Below are 13,320 nucleotides of genomic sequence, written 5' to 3' on the forward strand. Positions count from 1 at the left end.
GCGTGCCTGCCGCGCGCGGTGTCATCACTGCTTGATGACTCCGAGTCTGCAGCGAGGCGCTCGATCTCGCCTAGGGCGTGCGTAGAGGCGCCCTAATGCATGTGCGTGCCATGTGTGCGAGTTGCTGACGGGGGTGGTACAACGTGGCATAGCAGCACGGCGGAAGCTTGTCGTATGCGGGCTATGCATTGTTTGCTGTTGGCCTGTTGTGCTGTATCTTGCAGGCAGGCTCGACTCGTTGCGCTGCTCCATCATGCGCATCATCCCGCGCGCTTTCTTCTCCATTCGTGCCCAAATAACGCCATAGATGCCGCTCCATCCCTGGAAATCCCCGAAATATAGCCCAAGTGCCGTGATATGCGCCGCCCAGATGCCCATTCCCCTCTTTTTGATGTCCGCCCCTGCACCTCTCCCCTTGGCTGCCGAAAAACACTCCATTGCCCGTCCATGCCGGCGGCGGGCATTACAAGTAGTCCTTCTTCTTGGCGGTACGTGTGAACTGGTTCATGTGCCACTCCACATCGCCGTCCTTGTTCTCCAACGTGCCCCCGCGGATCTCGAACAGGCGCATCGTTATCCGCGGGCCGACCTCTGCCAGCTCGACGCTCTGGTAGCCCGTGCGCACAAAGACATGGTGACGGACCTCGATGCTGTCCTCGCGGTTGACAAACGTAACAACACGGTTGCCGACGTCCTTGGGGGTTGCGGCGGCGGGGCGCGGGGGAAAGAGATGCTGCAGAATCTTGACGACGCGCTTGCCGAGGTTGGTGGTGAAGCCTTCGAAGATCAGGTGCGGATAGGACTCGGAGACGGTGCCACGGGCGGCGTTGGGGATATCGTGGCGCAGGACGACGTTGTGAAGCGAGAAAGACGCCGTGGGGCCGTGGGGGAAGTGGGAGATGGTCATGGCCGTGGGCGTGCCACGATGCTCGTGGAGCAGAATCACATCACTCAGCCCGGCCGCCTTCGCACTCGACACGATGTTGGGCAGGATGAGGTTTCCTCTGTTGACGCGGATGCTCGTGGGCAGCAGCAGGCGGATCTCCTTGGCGAAGGCGCCGAGGCGAGTGCTGGGATCGCGCGAGGTCGTCACCAGCACGCGCGGGTCGACGACGCCCGAGAGCTGTGCGTATTCATCGTCCAGGTCCAGGGCCTCCTGGGTGGAGCGGTCCTGTTGCGACTCGTCATACTTGTAGTTTGCACGCAGGTCCTTGTCGTTCGCGATGGACGGGTCCAGCGGCTTGCCGCTGGCGAGAGAGGCTCGCAGTGCTGCGCGCTTGGAGGCGATTTCGGCGTCGCGGAGGGTCAGGGCGCGGCGGTAGAGGTAATCACGCCTCTCGCGGGCTTGCCGGCGCTGTGCAAGGGTCAGTGTGCGGTGCGGAGAGCTGGGTGCGGGTGCGGTAGACGGACAATCATGGCGTTCTGGCAGCTGTGAAAATCTTCTCAATGCTCGGGGAGCGGAGTCGGCGGCGCTCGCACGTTGGAGCAGGTTGCAGGTGGATTGCGGACGGCAGTTGGGTCGTGGCAGCGGCTTTCGACGGCAGAACTAGTGGTGTTGAACTTTTTGGCGGCGTCCCAGAATTTCTCTCTGGGCGGATCGACAATGCGCCTCGAGCCCGGCCGCCGCGCCGCCAAAGCCTGACCATCTCCTCTCCCAAGCCGCGCCCGCCGCGCCCACGGCATTCGCTCGCACCAGCACAGGTTTCCTGCGCAAGTAACATCGTCCCGCAGCCTGCCCGCCTCGTTCGCGCATCCAGCAGCCGCGCTGCGCCTGTTCTGCAGGGAAGCGTCCTCGCGGCCCGCGCGTCCGTGCCCGATTGCTGTTCTGCCACCACCGCCCGCACCGCAGCTTTGATTTTGCCTCCGCCGCAACCTCCAGAAGCTACCCAGCACCGCAACCCAGCATCCCCCACAGCCCGCCCGGGCCCACGACCATCATGGAGGGCGCCTTTACTCATCTGGGCAACCACCTGGTCTCCGACTCGGCCTCTACCATCAACGCCGGCGACGATGAGAGCATTCTAGATGGGGATCTTGGCCGCTCCAACCTCAACGGCCGCCGCCGCCGCCTTGACGACGACGAGGACGGTGATACCTACGATGAAGATGACATGGAGAGCATGGCCAGCATGCAGATTGGTGGCAAGCAGCAGAAGCCCGATGAGGACGTCGAGCTGCCCTCTCATGCTTGCGCGTGAGCAACCCCTCCACCAGCTTGCAGCTCTGCGCTAATCATCGCCTTCTAGCTACTGCGGCATCCACAATCCCAGCAGCGTCGTCAAGTGCCTGAGCTGCAGCAAGTGGTTCTGCAGCGCCCGAGGCAACACGTCCTCTTCCCATATCATCAACCACCTTGTCCGCGCCCGCCACAAGGAGGTCCAGCTTCACCCCTCCTCTTCCCTCGGCGATACTGTACTGGAGTGCTACAACTGTGGGACTAAGAATGTCTTCCTCCTCGGTTTCATTCCCGCTAAATCCGACACCGTTGTCGTCCTGCTGTGCCGCCAGCCATGCGCCGCCATGCCTTCCTCCAAGGATATGAACTGGGATACCTCGCGCTGGCAGCCTCTGATTGAGGACCGCTCGTTCCTGCCATGGCTCGTTTCCCAGCCTTCGGACCAGGAACAGCTCCGCGCCCGCCACCTGAGCCCTCAGATGATTGCTAAACTGGAGGAAATGTGGAAGGACAACAGCAATGCCACCATCGCAGATTTGGAAAAGGGAGCTGGTGTCGACGATGAGCCCGCGCCGGTCTTGCTCCGCTACGATGATGCCTACCAGTACCAAAATGTTTTCGGTCCGCTGGTCAAAATCGAGGCCGATTACGACCGCAAGCTGAAGGAGTCGCAATCCCAGGATGGTCTTATTGTGCGTTGGGACTATGGTTTGAACAACAAACACTTGGCTAGTTTCGTGCTGCCGAAACTGGAATTGGGAGATGTGAAGCTTGCCGTGGGAGATGAGATGCGGCTGCGCTACACTGGTGAACTCAGGCCGCACTGGGAGGGCGTGGGATACGTGATCAAGATCCCCAACAACCAGTCCGATGAGGTCACGATTGAGCTGCGCACCAAGGGAGACCACAAGTCTGTCCCTACTGAGTGCACTCATAACTTCACTGCCGACTATGTCTGGAAGGCCACCTCTTTTGACCGCATGCAGCATGCCATGAAGACCTTTGCTATCGACGAGATGAGCGTTTCTGGCTACATTTTCCACCGTCTCCTGGGCCACGAGGTTGCCGCCGCTCCTATGAAGACTCAGCTTCCGCGCAAGTTCAGTGTCCCTGGACTCCCGGAGCTCAACGGTTCTCAGATCAATGCCGTGAAGAGCGTTCTGCAAAGACCTCTGAGCTTAATCCAGGGTCCTCCCGGCACGGGTAAAACAGTCACTTCGGCCACTATCATCTACCACTTGGCCAAGATCAACGGTGGCCAGGTCCTCGTCTGCGCCCCGTCCAACGTCGCTGTTGACCAACTCTGCGAACGTATTCATCGTACTGGCCTCAAGACTGTTCGGGTCACAGCAAAGTCCAGGGAAGATGTCGAGTCACCTGTTGGATTCCTTTCTCTCCACGAGCAGGTTCGCATGAACGATACGAATGTCGAGCTCAACAAATTGAACCAGCTGAAGAGCGAGCTTGGCGAATTGTCCAGCCAGGATGAAAAGAAGTTTAAGCAGCTGACCCGTGCTGCTGAGCGGGAAATTCTGACCAACGCAGATGTCATTTGCTGCACTTGCGTCGGCGCCGGCGATCCCCGCTTGGCCAAGTTCAAGTTCCGCACTGTTCTCATCGACGAGTCGACTCAGTCCGCCGAGCCTGAGTGCATGATTCCGCTCGTTTTGGGCTGCAAGCAGGTTGTCTTGGTTGGTGATCACCAGCAACTTGGGCCCGTCATTATGAACAAGAAGGCTGCCAAGGCTGGTCTGAACCAATCCCTGTTTGAACGTCTTGTTATTCTGGGTTGCGCTCCTATTCGTCTGCAGGTGCAGTACCGTATGCATCCCTGTTTGTCTGAGTTCCCGTCGAACATGTTCTACGAGGGCTCTCTCCAGAACGGTGTCACCCGTGAGTTGCGGATGCGCAAGGAGGTCGACTTTCCCTGGCCGGTTGTTGACAGCCCGATGATGTTTTGGTCCAACCTGGGCAATGAGGAAATCTCTGCCTCTGGAACATCGTACCTGAACCGCACCGAAGCAGCAAACGTCGAGAAGATTGTCACCCGCTTTTTCAAGGCTGGTGTCAAGCCCCAGGACATTGGTATCATTACTCCCTACGAGGGCCAGCGCAGCTATGTCGTGCAGTCCATGCAGGCAAACGGCACTTTCAAGAAGGAGAACTACAAGGAGATCGAGGTTGCCTCCGTCGATGCGTTCCAGGGCCGTGAAAAGGACTTCATCGTCCTCTCTTGCGTGCGCTCGAACGACCATCAGGGCATCGGTTTCCTGAGCGACCCGCGCCGTCTCAACGTGGCTCTCACCCGTGCCAAGTACGGCCTTGTCATTCTGGGTAACCCGAAGGTTCTGTCGAAGCACCCTCTGTGGCACTACCTCCTGTTGCACTTCAAGGAGCGCAACTGCCTGGTCGAGGGCCCTCTCAACAACCTTCAAACTTCCCTCTTGCAGTTCAGCCGTCCGAAGACCACATACCGCGGCCCTCAGCGTTACCAGATGGCGTTCCAGCATGCTTCGAACATGACCTCCGGCCGTAACGCGAACGGCAACAAGGCCCGCCAGGAGTACACCGACAATGGCTCCATTGTTGGATACATTCCGGATGACGTTTCGTCCGTCCACTCCTCTGCGCTTGGTGGCGTTGGGGTTAGCTCTAACTACCCTCCCATGTTCTCTGGCTTCTCGGATGCCTGGCCGACGCTACCAGGCGCACGCAACACTCCTGGTCCCGGTGGAAGGCCCAACGGAAAGAGCCCGGGTGCGGCTAGCAGTGTTGCTGGTGAGTCGATCGCGGCATCGGAGCTCACCGACACCAACGGCAGCATTGTCGACAGCAAGGGTGGGGTTGGTCAGGGTGGAGTCAGCCTTGCAGGCCTCAGCCTTAACGACATCGGAAAGCCGACTTCGCTCTCCCAATCGGATCGCCTCAAGCGCTACGTTGAATCGAGCGGACAGCCTGGCCCGGTTGGCTACGGCCGTGGAGCTGGTGGCCGCGCCTTCCCTGAGGACGACGATGCTCGCAGCGTGTCGACCGCTTTCGCCAGTCAGATTGGCCTAGGAAGCTACGACTGATCTGCATGATGCGACAGACTAAGGTTCTCAACATTCTCAGGCAATTGTTGATGTGCAACTTGCAGACGCGCGATCCAGCAGTATACGAGCAAAAATTCGAACTCTCGGCGCAAGGCCAGCAGCGGCAGGTTAGGAAAGACGATTGGCGGTGGACAACCAGGTTCACGTCACTCTGACGCTCAGTACTACTTGGCTGCCTGCGACTTGATCAGCGGCTGTGCGTAGAGCGCTGGAGCAAGCGTAAACGAAGGAAGCAATAGCAGCAGCAGTTCCGGTAGCCGGATGACGGAGCGAGTTCTTCGGCTGCCCATCAGTCGTTCCACGCTGAGGGCACAGAAGTAGAGATTGAAAGGTACTGGGTAGGCTAGACGATCAGTCTTCCCACCGGACTGCCTTTCTACCTTTATTTCTAGTCTCTCGGGGTGCGCATGGCCCGTCTGCATGTCCCGTGTTCTTGTTTAGCTTGAGCCCATTGGCACGGTCTTCTACAAACCCAAGAAGCTGAGATCTTATCAGAGCATAGCGCTTCCCTAGCGTAAAAGCATTCCTCCTTTCTCTCTTTCATGCGGGCTTGAACAGCGTTATGGGGCTTTCCATGCATGAATTTGCGGATTGAAACAAGGAAGGTTTCTGAAGGCATTGACGGACGCGGGCGAAGAAGCTGGCAAGAAAATAATTCGGACGTGCTGACGAGGGAGAAGTTGTTCTAGTGCTTCTTCGTAGGCAGCACGGCACTTTGCTTCTGGTAGTCGTTACAAATCTGGTTTTATATTTGATTCGGCTTCTTGGCCCCTACGCTTGCAGTATGTTAAGCAGTCGTGACATATGAACGCAACAGAAAATGACGTGTGGGCGTTTGTTGTGCTCTGGGATAAATGAGGCAGCAGGCGGTCGAAGCTTTGAATTGGGTGCAGGGGTGTTCCCAAGGTGAGCTGCGACATCCCATCATGCTGCAATGCAAAAAAGCACACGACTTCTATTTGTAGCTAGCGGCCTTCTACGTAGGCAGCGACTTCCACAAAGGCAGAGTGAGGCTTATTACGTAAGGGTCACATGGGTTCGCGATGTGGCGCAACGCGTATCGCGCCCGCGCACCTACCCTTTCAATCCTTCCATGCCAATGCTCTCTTTACCCTTGATCACTCTCCCTCTTTCTCTCCACATCACCATGCCTACAGCTTGACGCATACAATCATGTCGGACGCCTCGTTCTTCCTAGAGTCGGGCCATTCACGACACGACATAACACGTTGCGTCGGCGTCTTACGCGATGGCCGCGGTCATATTACGGTTCAGCCTCAATCCACACTTCCGCGTACGTACACAAAGCCCGTTCTTATTCCCAGGGCCACGTGCTGACATGGAAAGCAGAGTTATCGCAGGGCTCCACCTGCCTGGCCTTAATAAGTGGGTACCCATCTGGAATGCTTTGACCCGCCGCATGCTGACATTGTTATAGCTGTCGACGGCTGGCGCGTTTCATTCGAAGCTAAAGTCGACGGCTTCACAATCGTGCCCCCCGGCGCTGAATCGCTGCCAGGCTACTACACCATCAGGTTGCCTCGATCAACCACGCAGCACCGGCAGAGTGCAATCCTCAGACCCGACGATTGCATCCGCCTCAACAATGAGTTTGAATCCACCTTGAAAATCGAAGATGTGAAAGTAAACTCCTCGATTCCACAGACGAGCAATGAAGAGGCGGATGAGGTGCCAGAAACCCAACAGCGTCAAGATGTAATTACTCGCAGGACCCAAAAGCCGTCCACCAAGCGGACAACAGTTCAGGTCGAGCATTCTATGCAGGGATCGAATACTTTACCTTCGGCTACACCGGCTCAAACCACTCAACAGTCTCTGATTGTAGCAGAGACGCCGGCTACCTATCGGAAGATGCCGTTTCTGCCCATAAATGCCGAGGACAACGCGATGCAACAGACGGTAGATCCGAAGGATATCGTGAGCACCAACGTGAGCACACCGAGTGCCGTCAGAGACTCGTTTGCAGAAAGACCAAAGATTGAGACAGCACATGAGCTCCAATTTCCTTCTTTACGGCTTATCCAGTCAGATCACAGTGACCAGACCGCCAGCCAAGCGGAAGACGAAGACGCAACAGGATCAGAATCAGAAGCGGATACTGGCAAAGAACAGGAGAACGATAACCCTGAGCTTTCGACGGCACGAGAGGTTCGGAGCAGAAGCAAGACCAACGACACTCGAACTGTGTCAAAGGATGTATCAATGCCCCGCGAATCCTCATCAGGCCCTCCGCAAACCATGGATGTCGAGATGAAGGAATATCCTTTCTCAAATGCCACCAACCAAAGGAGGACACTACGGGCAAGAGCTGAACCAGAGGTTCGGATCCCTGTCTCACGCAGTGCTAAGAAGAGGGCTTCGCCAGAAACTGTTGGACGGGAACGGCCTAACAAGAGGAGCAAGAAGGCCAAGGAGTTCGAGGAAACCGATGATTCATTCGCGTCCAGCATCCTTGTCCGCATCGACCGTGAAAGTCCAAGCACTGCGTCAGTTCCGTCAACTCGTTCCCGTCCGATGGAAACGGTAGAGGAAAGCACCGCGCCAGCCCGCTCACCGAGCCCTCAACGCTCAATAAGCTCTGTGATCAACGTTGTATCGCCGTATCGTGCCAAGGCGCCACGCGTTGCATTCAGCAATACCAAGGCGAATGAACGTGAAGGGTCGTCGGCCTTCTTGAGGAAGGCAGGTGTTCAGAATGTCGACAAGGTCACTGAAACCTGCGACGTTGTCTGCATTGGCTCAACTCACGGGAGCCTCCTTAAAAGCGCAAAGTTGCTATTTGGTCTTGCGCTGGGAAAGACGATTGCGTCGGACAGCTGGGTGCTAAAGAGTCGACAAGCTGGCAAGCTGCTGGATCCATCCCGCTTCCCACCGCTTAATGCTCCGAGTGAATGGGGTTGGGGAGATGACGAAGAAGGGGTGAACAATGTCCTCCATATCGACCGCTCCGAACTGTTCAAGGGAAAGGTCTTGTTCTTCACATCTGCCGCTAGAAAGGAATACGGCAATGGATTTGGCGAGATTGAGAAGATCGCCAAAGCATGCGGCGCCAAGATCATGTCCAAGTCGGCTCGAGAATACAAGCACGCGGAAAACAACATCATCCTGGCCACTGACCACGGAGACCTGGAAGCCATGGCCCTGATGGGCAATGACAAGACCGAAGAGGGTCATCCTTGCTACAGCAAAGAACTAATTTCGATGTCCGTCCTCCGCGGCTCGTTGGATCTTGAGAATGACGAATACAAGATTCAGCCCGGCAGCAGCCAATCAAGGAAGGGAAAGAAGCCGACTGCGAGAAAGGGAAGGAGTGGATAAGCACTCAGAGATAGCTTGTGGGATTTGCTTCGAGTGTCTCTTGACACTTCATCACGAGAAGTACTGCATGGGTTACGGAGCTTGTAAGCGCTGGCTTTGTTAGGTAGGGGTGATACCACATGGGCGGTCAATCTGGTACTTTTCATGCGCTTTTCGCTCTATTCTGGTACTATGATGTACGCAGGATTTTTCTGTGTACCAAACTGAAGCGGCTTGCAGAGTGACCCCTGTTTGTTTGATGCTGATCTGTCAGTCCTTTATCTCATAGTCCAGAGAACAATGAATATCTTCGAAGTCCGACAAACAAAAGCGATTCTTTTCCATGCCCACAACCACGCTTACGGACACAGGCATCGAAACAATCTTCCATCGAGCTCGAATTTACGATCCACTTCGATGAATAACGAATGCCTTCCCAGAAACCATTCTCCATCAAATCTTGTCTATAAGATATATTTGCCAGCGAATCCATTCCAACATACCCTCTCCAACGAACCTCTTCCACCGAACATAATCCAACAAAAGCTTTCCACTGAACCATTTTCAAATAAAGAAGAGAAGAAGCATCAGCAAGAACGAGGTACGCCGGTTGAGGCAATGGCCGCGTACGAACAGTATAATCTGAGTTCAGCATTCCTGGTTATATCAGCCACACTAGCAAAAGTGGGAGCTCCGAGGTGATGGCGAGATAGTGGCACGAAGCACGTATGTGTGGCGTTGGGGTTGAGAAGAAGGGCAAGGTATGCTCTAGTGTTAACACGCACATACTTAGTAAGTTGAACAAGACTCAAAGTGGTTCAAATCCGAACAATACATTGTCCATATTCTAACGCTATGGTGAGCATCACATAGTTCGTATACAGTATATGTGCGCGACAAGCTATATAAACTCGCATCCATCCCACCGACAAACTCCAGGACAATGCCTTTGGCAAGCTTCCACTTGAAATCGCTCTTGGATTCTCTCAACGACATTGCTGTAAACATGAGACGCAAGGACAAGGGCAAGGGCAAAGCTGCCGTACAGGACGTGTACGAAGAAGCCACCACCATCACTAGAGAAGACGAAGAGTTCGAGGCGGAGCTGAGGCGAATCGAGGAGGAAGATCAGATGCTGGCTGCGATGAAGGAATCTCGTCTGCATCTATTCTACTCTGGAAAGCGGGGCGAGTCATCTACAGCCCCGCATAGGGAGTCGTACACATCAGATGTTGAAATGGACGACGCCTGCGAAGAGCCATCTGGATTATTTGAACAGTCATCCACTCCAGATACTGAGACAAGCGACGTTGAGATGGACGACGCCCACGGAAATTCACCCACTCCAGATGTTGAGACGGACTACGCCAGCAAAGAGCCTTCCGAAGCCTCCGAGGCTGAGCCCACTACGCCGGAGCCGCTCAACGTCGAGTGGAGCCCAGAGCTGCCGCAGCGGCCGTTGAAACGGAAGACTTTCCGCGAAGACAACGAGCCCACTACGCCGGAACCGCTCGTTGTCGACGAGAGTCCAGAGCAGCCGCGACCACCGAAGCGGAAGAAGTTCATGGCTGGTCTCGCCGATATTGTCAAACGGAAGCGCCGTTGAGCTCTTGGTTTGACCGGTGAGTTGGTGTTCTCTAGAAAGGGTCAGGGTGGGAATTTGGAAGGAAATCGGGGAATGTCTCGGTCCTTGACGCTGACTTACCGCTGTTTCCCGTTCAATCCAACAACGAGGGTTCCAGACTGACCAGTGAGGCGATTTCGAAGAACCTTAAGGACGGCCACCTGGGCCCCGTCTACGCATCCCTGAAAGTCCACATCGATGCTTGCCCGGACGCTTCCACGTTCAAGAAGCTCTTGCTTAAGGCTGGAAAGGACTGCCACCTGACACTGACTTGCCGCTGTTTCGAATGATCTGAAACAATATTGAAATTCGAAGACCTTCGCAACAACCAAGTTCATGTCGACTCCGAGAGACCGGTGAACTCCGAAAGACCGGTGATGATCGAGGACCGACCGTCCGGACCTTATTATAAAGTCAGCATCCAGGGTTACATGTCTGGATCTGGAAGCATCCGCAAGAGCGTATACGCTAGGGGCAACACTAGCACGCAGTACGCGACCGTACTATTCTACGAAACCTTTAAAAACGGCGGACTTCCTAGCACCGAGGTTATTCGGGATTATTTTAGGTCCTCGTCCGCCCGCTATGACGAAAAGGTAGCAGACAATATTAACGCCTTCGCGATGACCGTTGTGATCCACGCCAATGGCTCGTGGATCAACGAATTCACCGGCGAGACCGGAAACGTTCCCTACGGCGCCCAGCCCCCCAAGAGCGAGATATCTCACCTTCCGTAACAACACAATCGTAGTTCAATCATAAATTGTATTCGCATTGACCATTTAAGCACTTGACGCCCTCCTTCCTCAAACTTGCTCCACTACACACTGAGAATTCCCTTGCCTTCCACTTGAGCACCACTCTAACAAACATGTACCTTTTACATCTCTCATGTAAGAGTGTAAGGACGTGTCGCGAACTTCCTTCATTCTCTAGTCCCGCGCAGTACTCTCAGTGATCCCGCACCAAAACTCACACCATCTCAAACCCGCCCTCCATCCCCGAACACCCGGCAACATCGTCCCACACCCCCCACGGAACCGAAGACGGAGTGAGCCAGTACTGCGGCTGCAGGTTGTCCATGAGGGCATTCACCAGCGGAGTGGGCGCGGCGGCGGCGGCGCCAGTCCAACTTCCACCGTCCCGGCCGTTAGCATCGCCGCCGCCACCGCCGCCCATGAGCTCAGCGGCCACTTGTTGCGCCTGGACCGAGTTTCTGATAACATCACGCTTCCCATCAGCACACTAAGGAGAAAAGTTATAACCAAGGGGGGAAGGGGGGGAACTAAAAAAAGACAACTCACAGAAGCCCCCTCAACGCCGGCGCCGCCTTGGCACAGAACCGGCTCCGCGGCGCCATTTCCTCGAAGATGCGGACGGCGTCCGTCACCGCTTGCTGTAGCTCTCGATACTGCTGCTTCTGCTGCGAGCCTGCAGTATCGCCGCCAAGCGACGAAGTGCCGGAGGGAGAAGAAGAATCAGACGAGGTAGAAGCAGAAGGCTCAGAAGGCGCCGCAACGATGATGGCGACGAGCACGACGGCGGCGTGGAAGGCGTGGAAGCTCGCGACGCCCCTGCCGTACCACCTGTACGGCGCGAAGAGCGCGGCGCCGTCGCGGTGCAGTGTCGCGTGCAGCGCCAGCTCCGCGAGGGCGGCTTCGATGCACTTCTTCCGCGACGACGACGTCGACGTGCTGTTGTCGTTGGCGTTGGGCGCCGCGACGAAGGCCGGGCGGTGCAGGAGCAGCGTCAGCTGGTGGCTGTAGCCGTCGAGGATGTGTAGTTGCAGCCTCTGGTGCGCGGGGAGGTGGTGTTCCTCGTCGTCGTTGTTGTTGTAGTAGTAGTAGCGGCTGGCCCACGTCTCGCGCTCGCGTTGGATGTCGCTTTCCAGCCCGGCGACGACGTCGGGCGACACTGGGCGGCTGCCGGCGCCGATGATGGCGTCGCAGATGCGCGAGCACAGCTCGTACAGCCGGTACTTGAAGAGCATGTACGTCATCTCCGTCGGGCGGGGGGAGTCGGCGGGCGGTGCGAGATTCGAGGACGAGGCGGCGGCGGCGGCCAGGTCGTCGTCGTCGATGTTGGTGGGCAGGCGCACGGCCGAGCTGGTGGCGATTTGGAGCTGGTGGATGTTGCCGCACGATATGTTCTGGATGGTGTAGAGCATCATGAGGCCGGCCCAGCACCGCCGCCTGTTCTCGCACTCCAGGACGTCGAGGCCGAAGTGTTCGGGGTCGACGTGGCAGCCGAGTGCCAGAGCCATGTGGTAGGTCATGCCGAGCAGCGACCAGACGTCGCCGTGGCTGTGGCTGATGCCGTAGCTCATGAGGATCAGCGCTTGGAGCGTGTGCAGCGTCTGCCGGAACATGTACCCGTCTGCTTGCAGGCATCTGAAGGCGGCAGCTCGGTAGCGGGTGGAGAGGACCGTGATATCCTTCGTGGGATCATTGCGGCGGCCCAGATCTCGCAGGAGCGGAGTGTCTTCGTCCAAGCTTGTGACCGAAACGCTCAGGATGACGTAGAGCAGAGCCAACCAAGAAAGCGATATGGAATTTGGATTTGATTGGAACGCTTCGTGCATGGTCTTGAAGGATGGAACATGCAAAATATGGAACAACTGCAGAATGGCATGAGCAAACCAGCTGTTGGAAACAGTGTTTGAGACGGCGTACAGGTGAGAAAACGGTGAAGAAGTTCTCCACCAGTGCATTGCACTGAGAGACTGGCGGTAGTGATGACATGAGGTCGTCCAAGGGGCGGTCGAAGGCTTGGCCAAGAGGATCATCGAGACCATCTTCGTTGCATGTCACAACTCCTACCCGCATGAGGCCGGACCCAACAAGAGCCGAGTCCCAGGTGGAGTGGTAGGGCTGATAGCGTGTGTAGCCAGAGCCAGAGGTGATGAGGCGGCCGACAGGAGGGGCATCTGCTTGGAGAACATCACTAGGTGGAGTATGGAGGACAGGAGAGGGGTCGTCGGACATGGCAGGGGGCGTAAACTCCCAGTGTGCAATGTGGTCCCTGAGCAGGTTCTCTAGCATTTTAATCCGCTCGACAAGCTCCTCGGTGGGTGTTGGTGTTACGGGCACCTCACTATTGCTGTGATAGCG

At 56.4% G+C, this 13,320-nt stretch overlaps 4 protein-coding genes across 4 annotated transcripts; 2 read left to right on the plus strand and 2 right to left on the minus strand.

The window, feature by feature from the left end:
* Positions 1-463: 463 nt before the first annotated feature.
* On the minus strand, positions 464-1,416 carry IMP4 (snoRNA-binding rRNA-processing protein imp4; the record flags this gene model as incomplete). Its single annotated transcript, XM_066781477.1, has 2 exons — positions 464-1,354; positions 1,411-1,416. The coding sequence occupies 2 exons, from the start codon at positions 1,414-1,416 to the stop codon at positions 464-466; spliced, it is 897 nt and encodes a 298-aa protein (XP_066628479.1).
* A 4,884-nt stretch (positions 1,417-6,300) lies between these two features.
* Positions 6,301-8,607, plus strand: SLS55_010088 (uncharacterized protein; the record flags this gene model as incomplete). Its single annotated transcript, XM_066781478.1, has 3 exons — positions 6,301-6,304; positions 6,707-6,984; positions 7,102-8,607. 3 exons carry the CDS (start codon positions 6,301-6,303, stop codon positions 8,605-8,607), a joined length of 1,788 nt encoding a protein of 595 aa, XP_066628480.1.
* Positions 8,608-9,204: 597 nt separating this feature from the next.
* SLS55_010089 (uncharacterized protein) lies at positions 9,205-10,192 on the plus strand (the record flags this gene model as incomplete). Its single annotated transcript, XM_066781479.1, has 2 exons — positions 9,205-9,212; positions 9,526-10,192. The coding sequence occupies 2 exons, from the start codon at positions 9,205-9,207 to the stop codon at positions 10,190-10,192; spliced, it is 675 nt and encodes a 224-aa protein (XP_066628481.1).
* A 1,318-nt stretch (positions 10,193-11,510) lies between these two features.
* Positions 11,511-13,035, minus strand: SLS55_010090 (uncharacterized protein; the record flags this gene model as incomplete). The annotated part of the gene is made up of 2 exons (XM_066781480.1): positions 11,511-12,827; positions 13,030-13,035. The coding sequence occupies 2 exons, from the start codon at positions 13,033-13,035 to the stop codon at positions 11,511-11,513; spliced, it is 1,323 nt and encodes a 440-aa protein (XP_066628482.1).
* Between the last annotated feature and the right edge of the window lie 285 nt (positions 13,036-13,320).

Source organism: Diplodia seriata (assembly GCF_021436955.1).
Source record: "Diplodia seriata strain FDS-637 chromosome Unknown scaffold_11, whole genome shotgun sequence".
NCBI lineage: Eukaryota > Fungi > Ascomycota > Dothideomycetes > Botryosphaeriales > Botryosphaeriaceae > Diplodia > Diplodia seriata.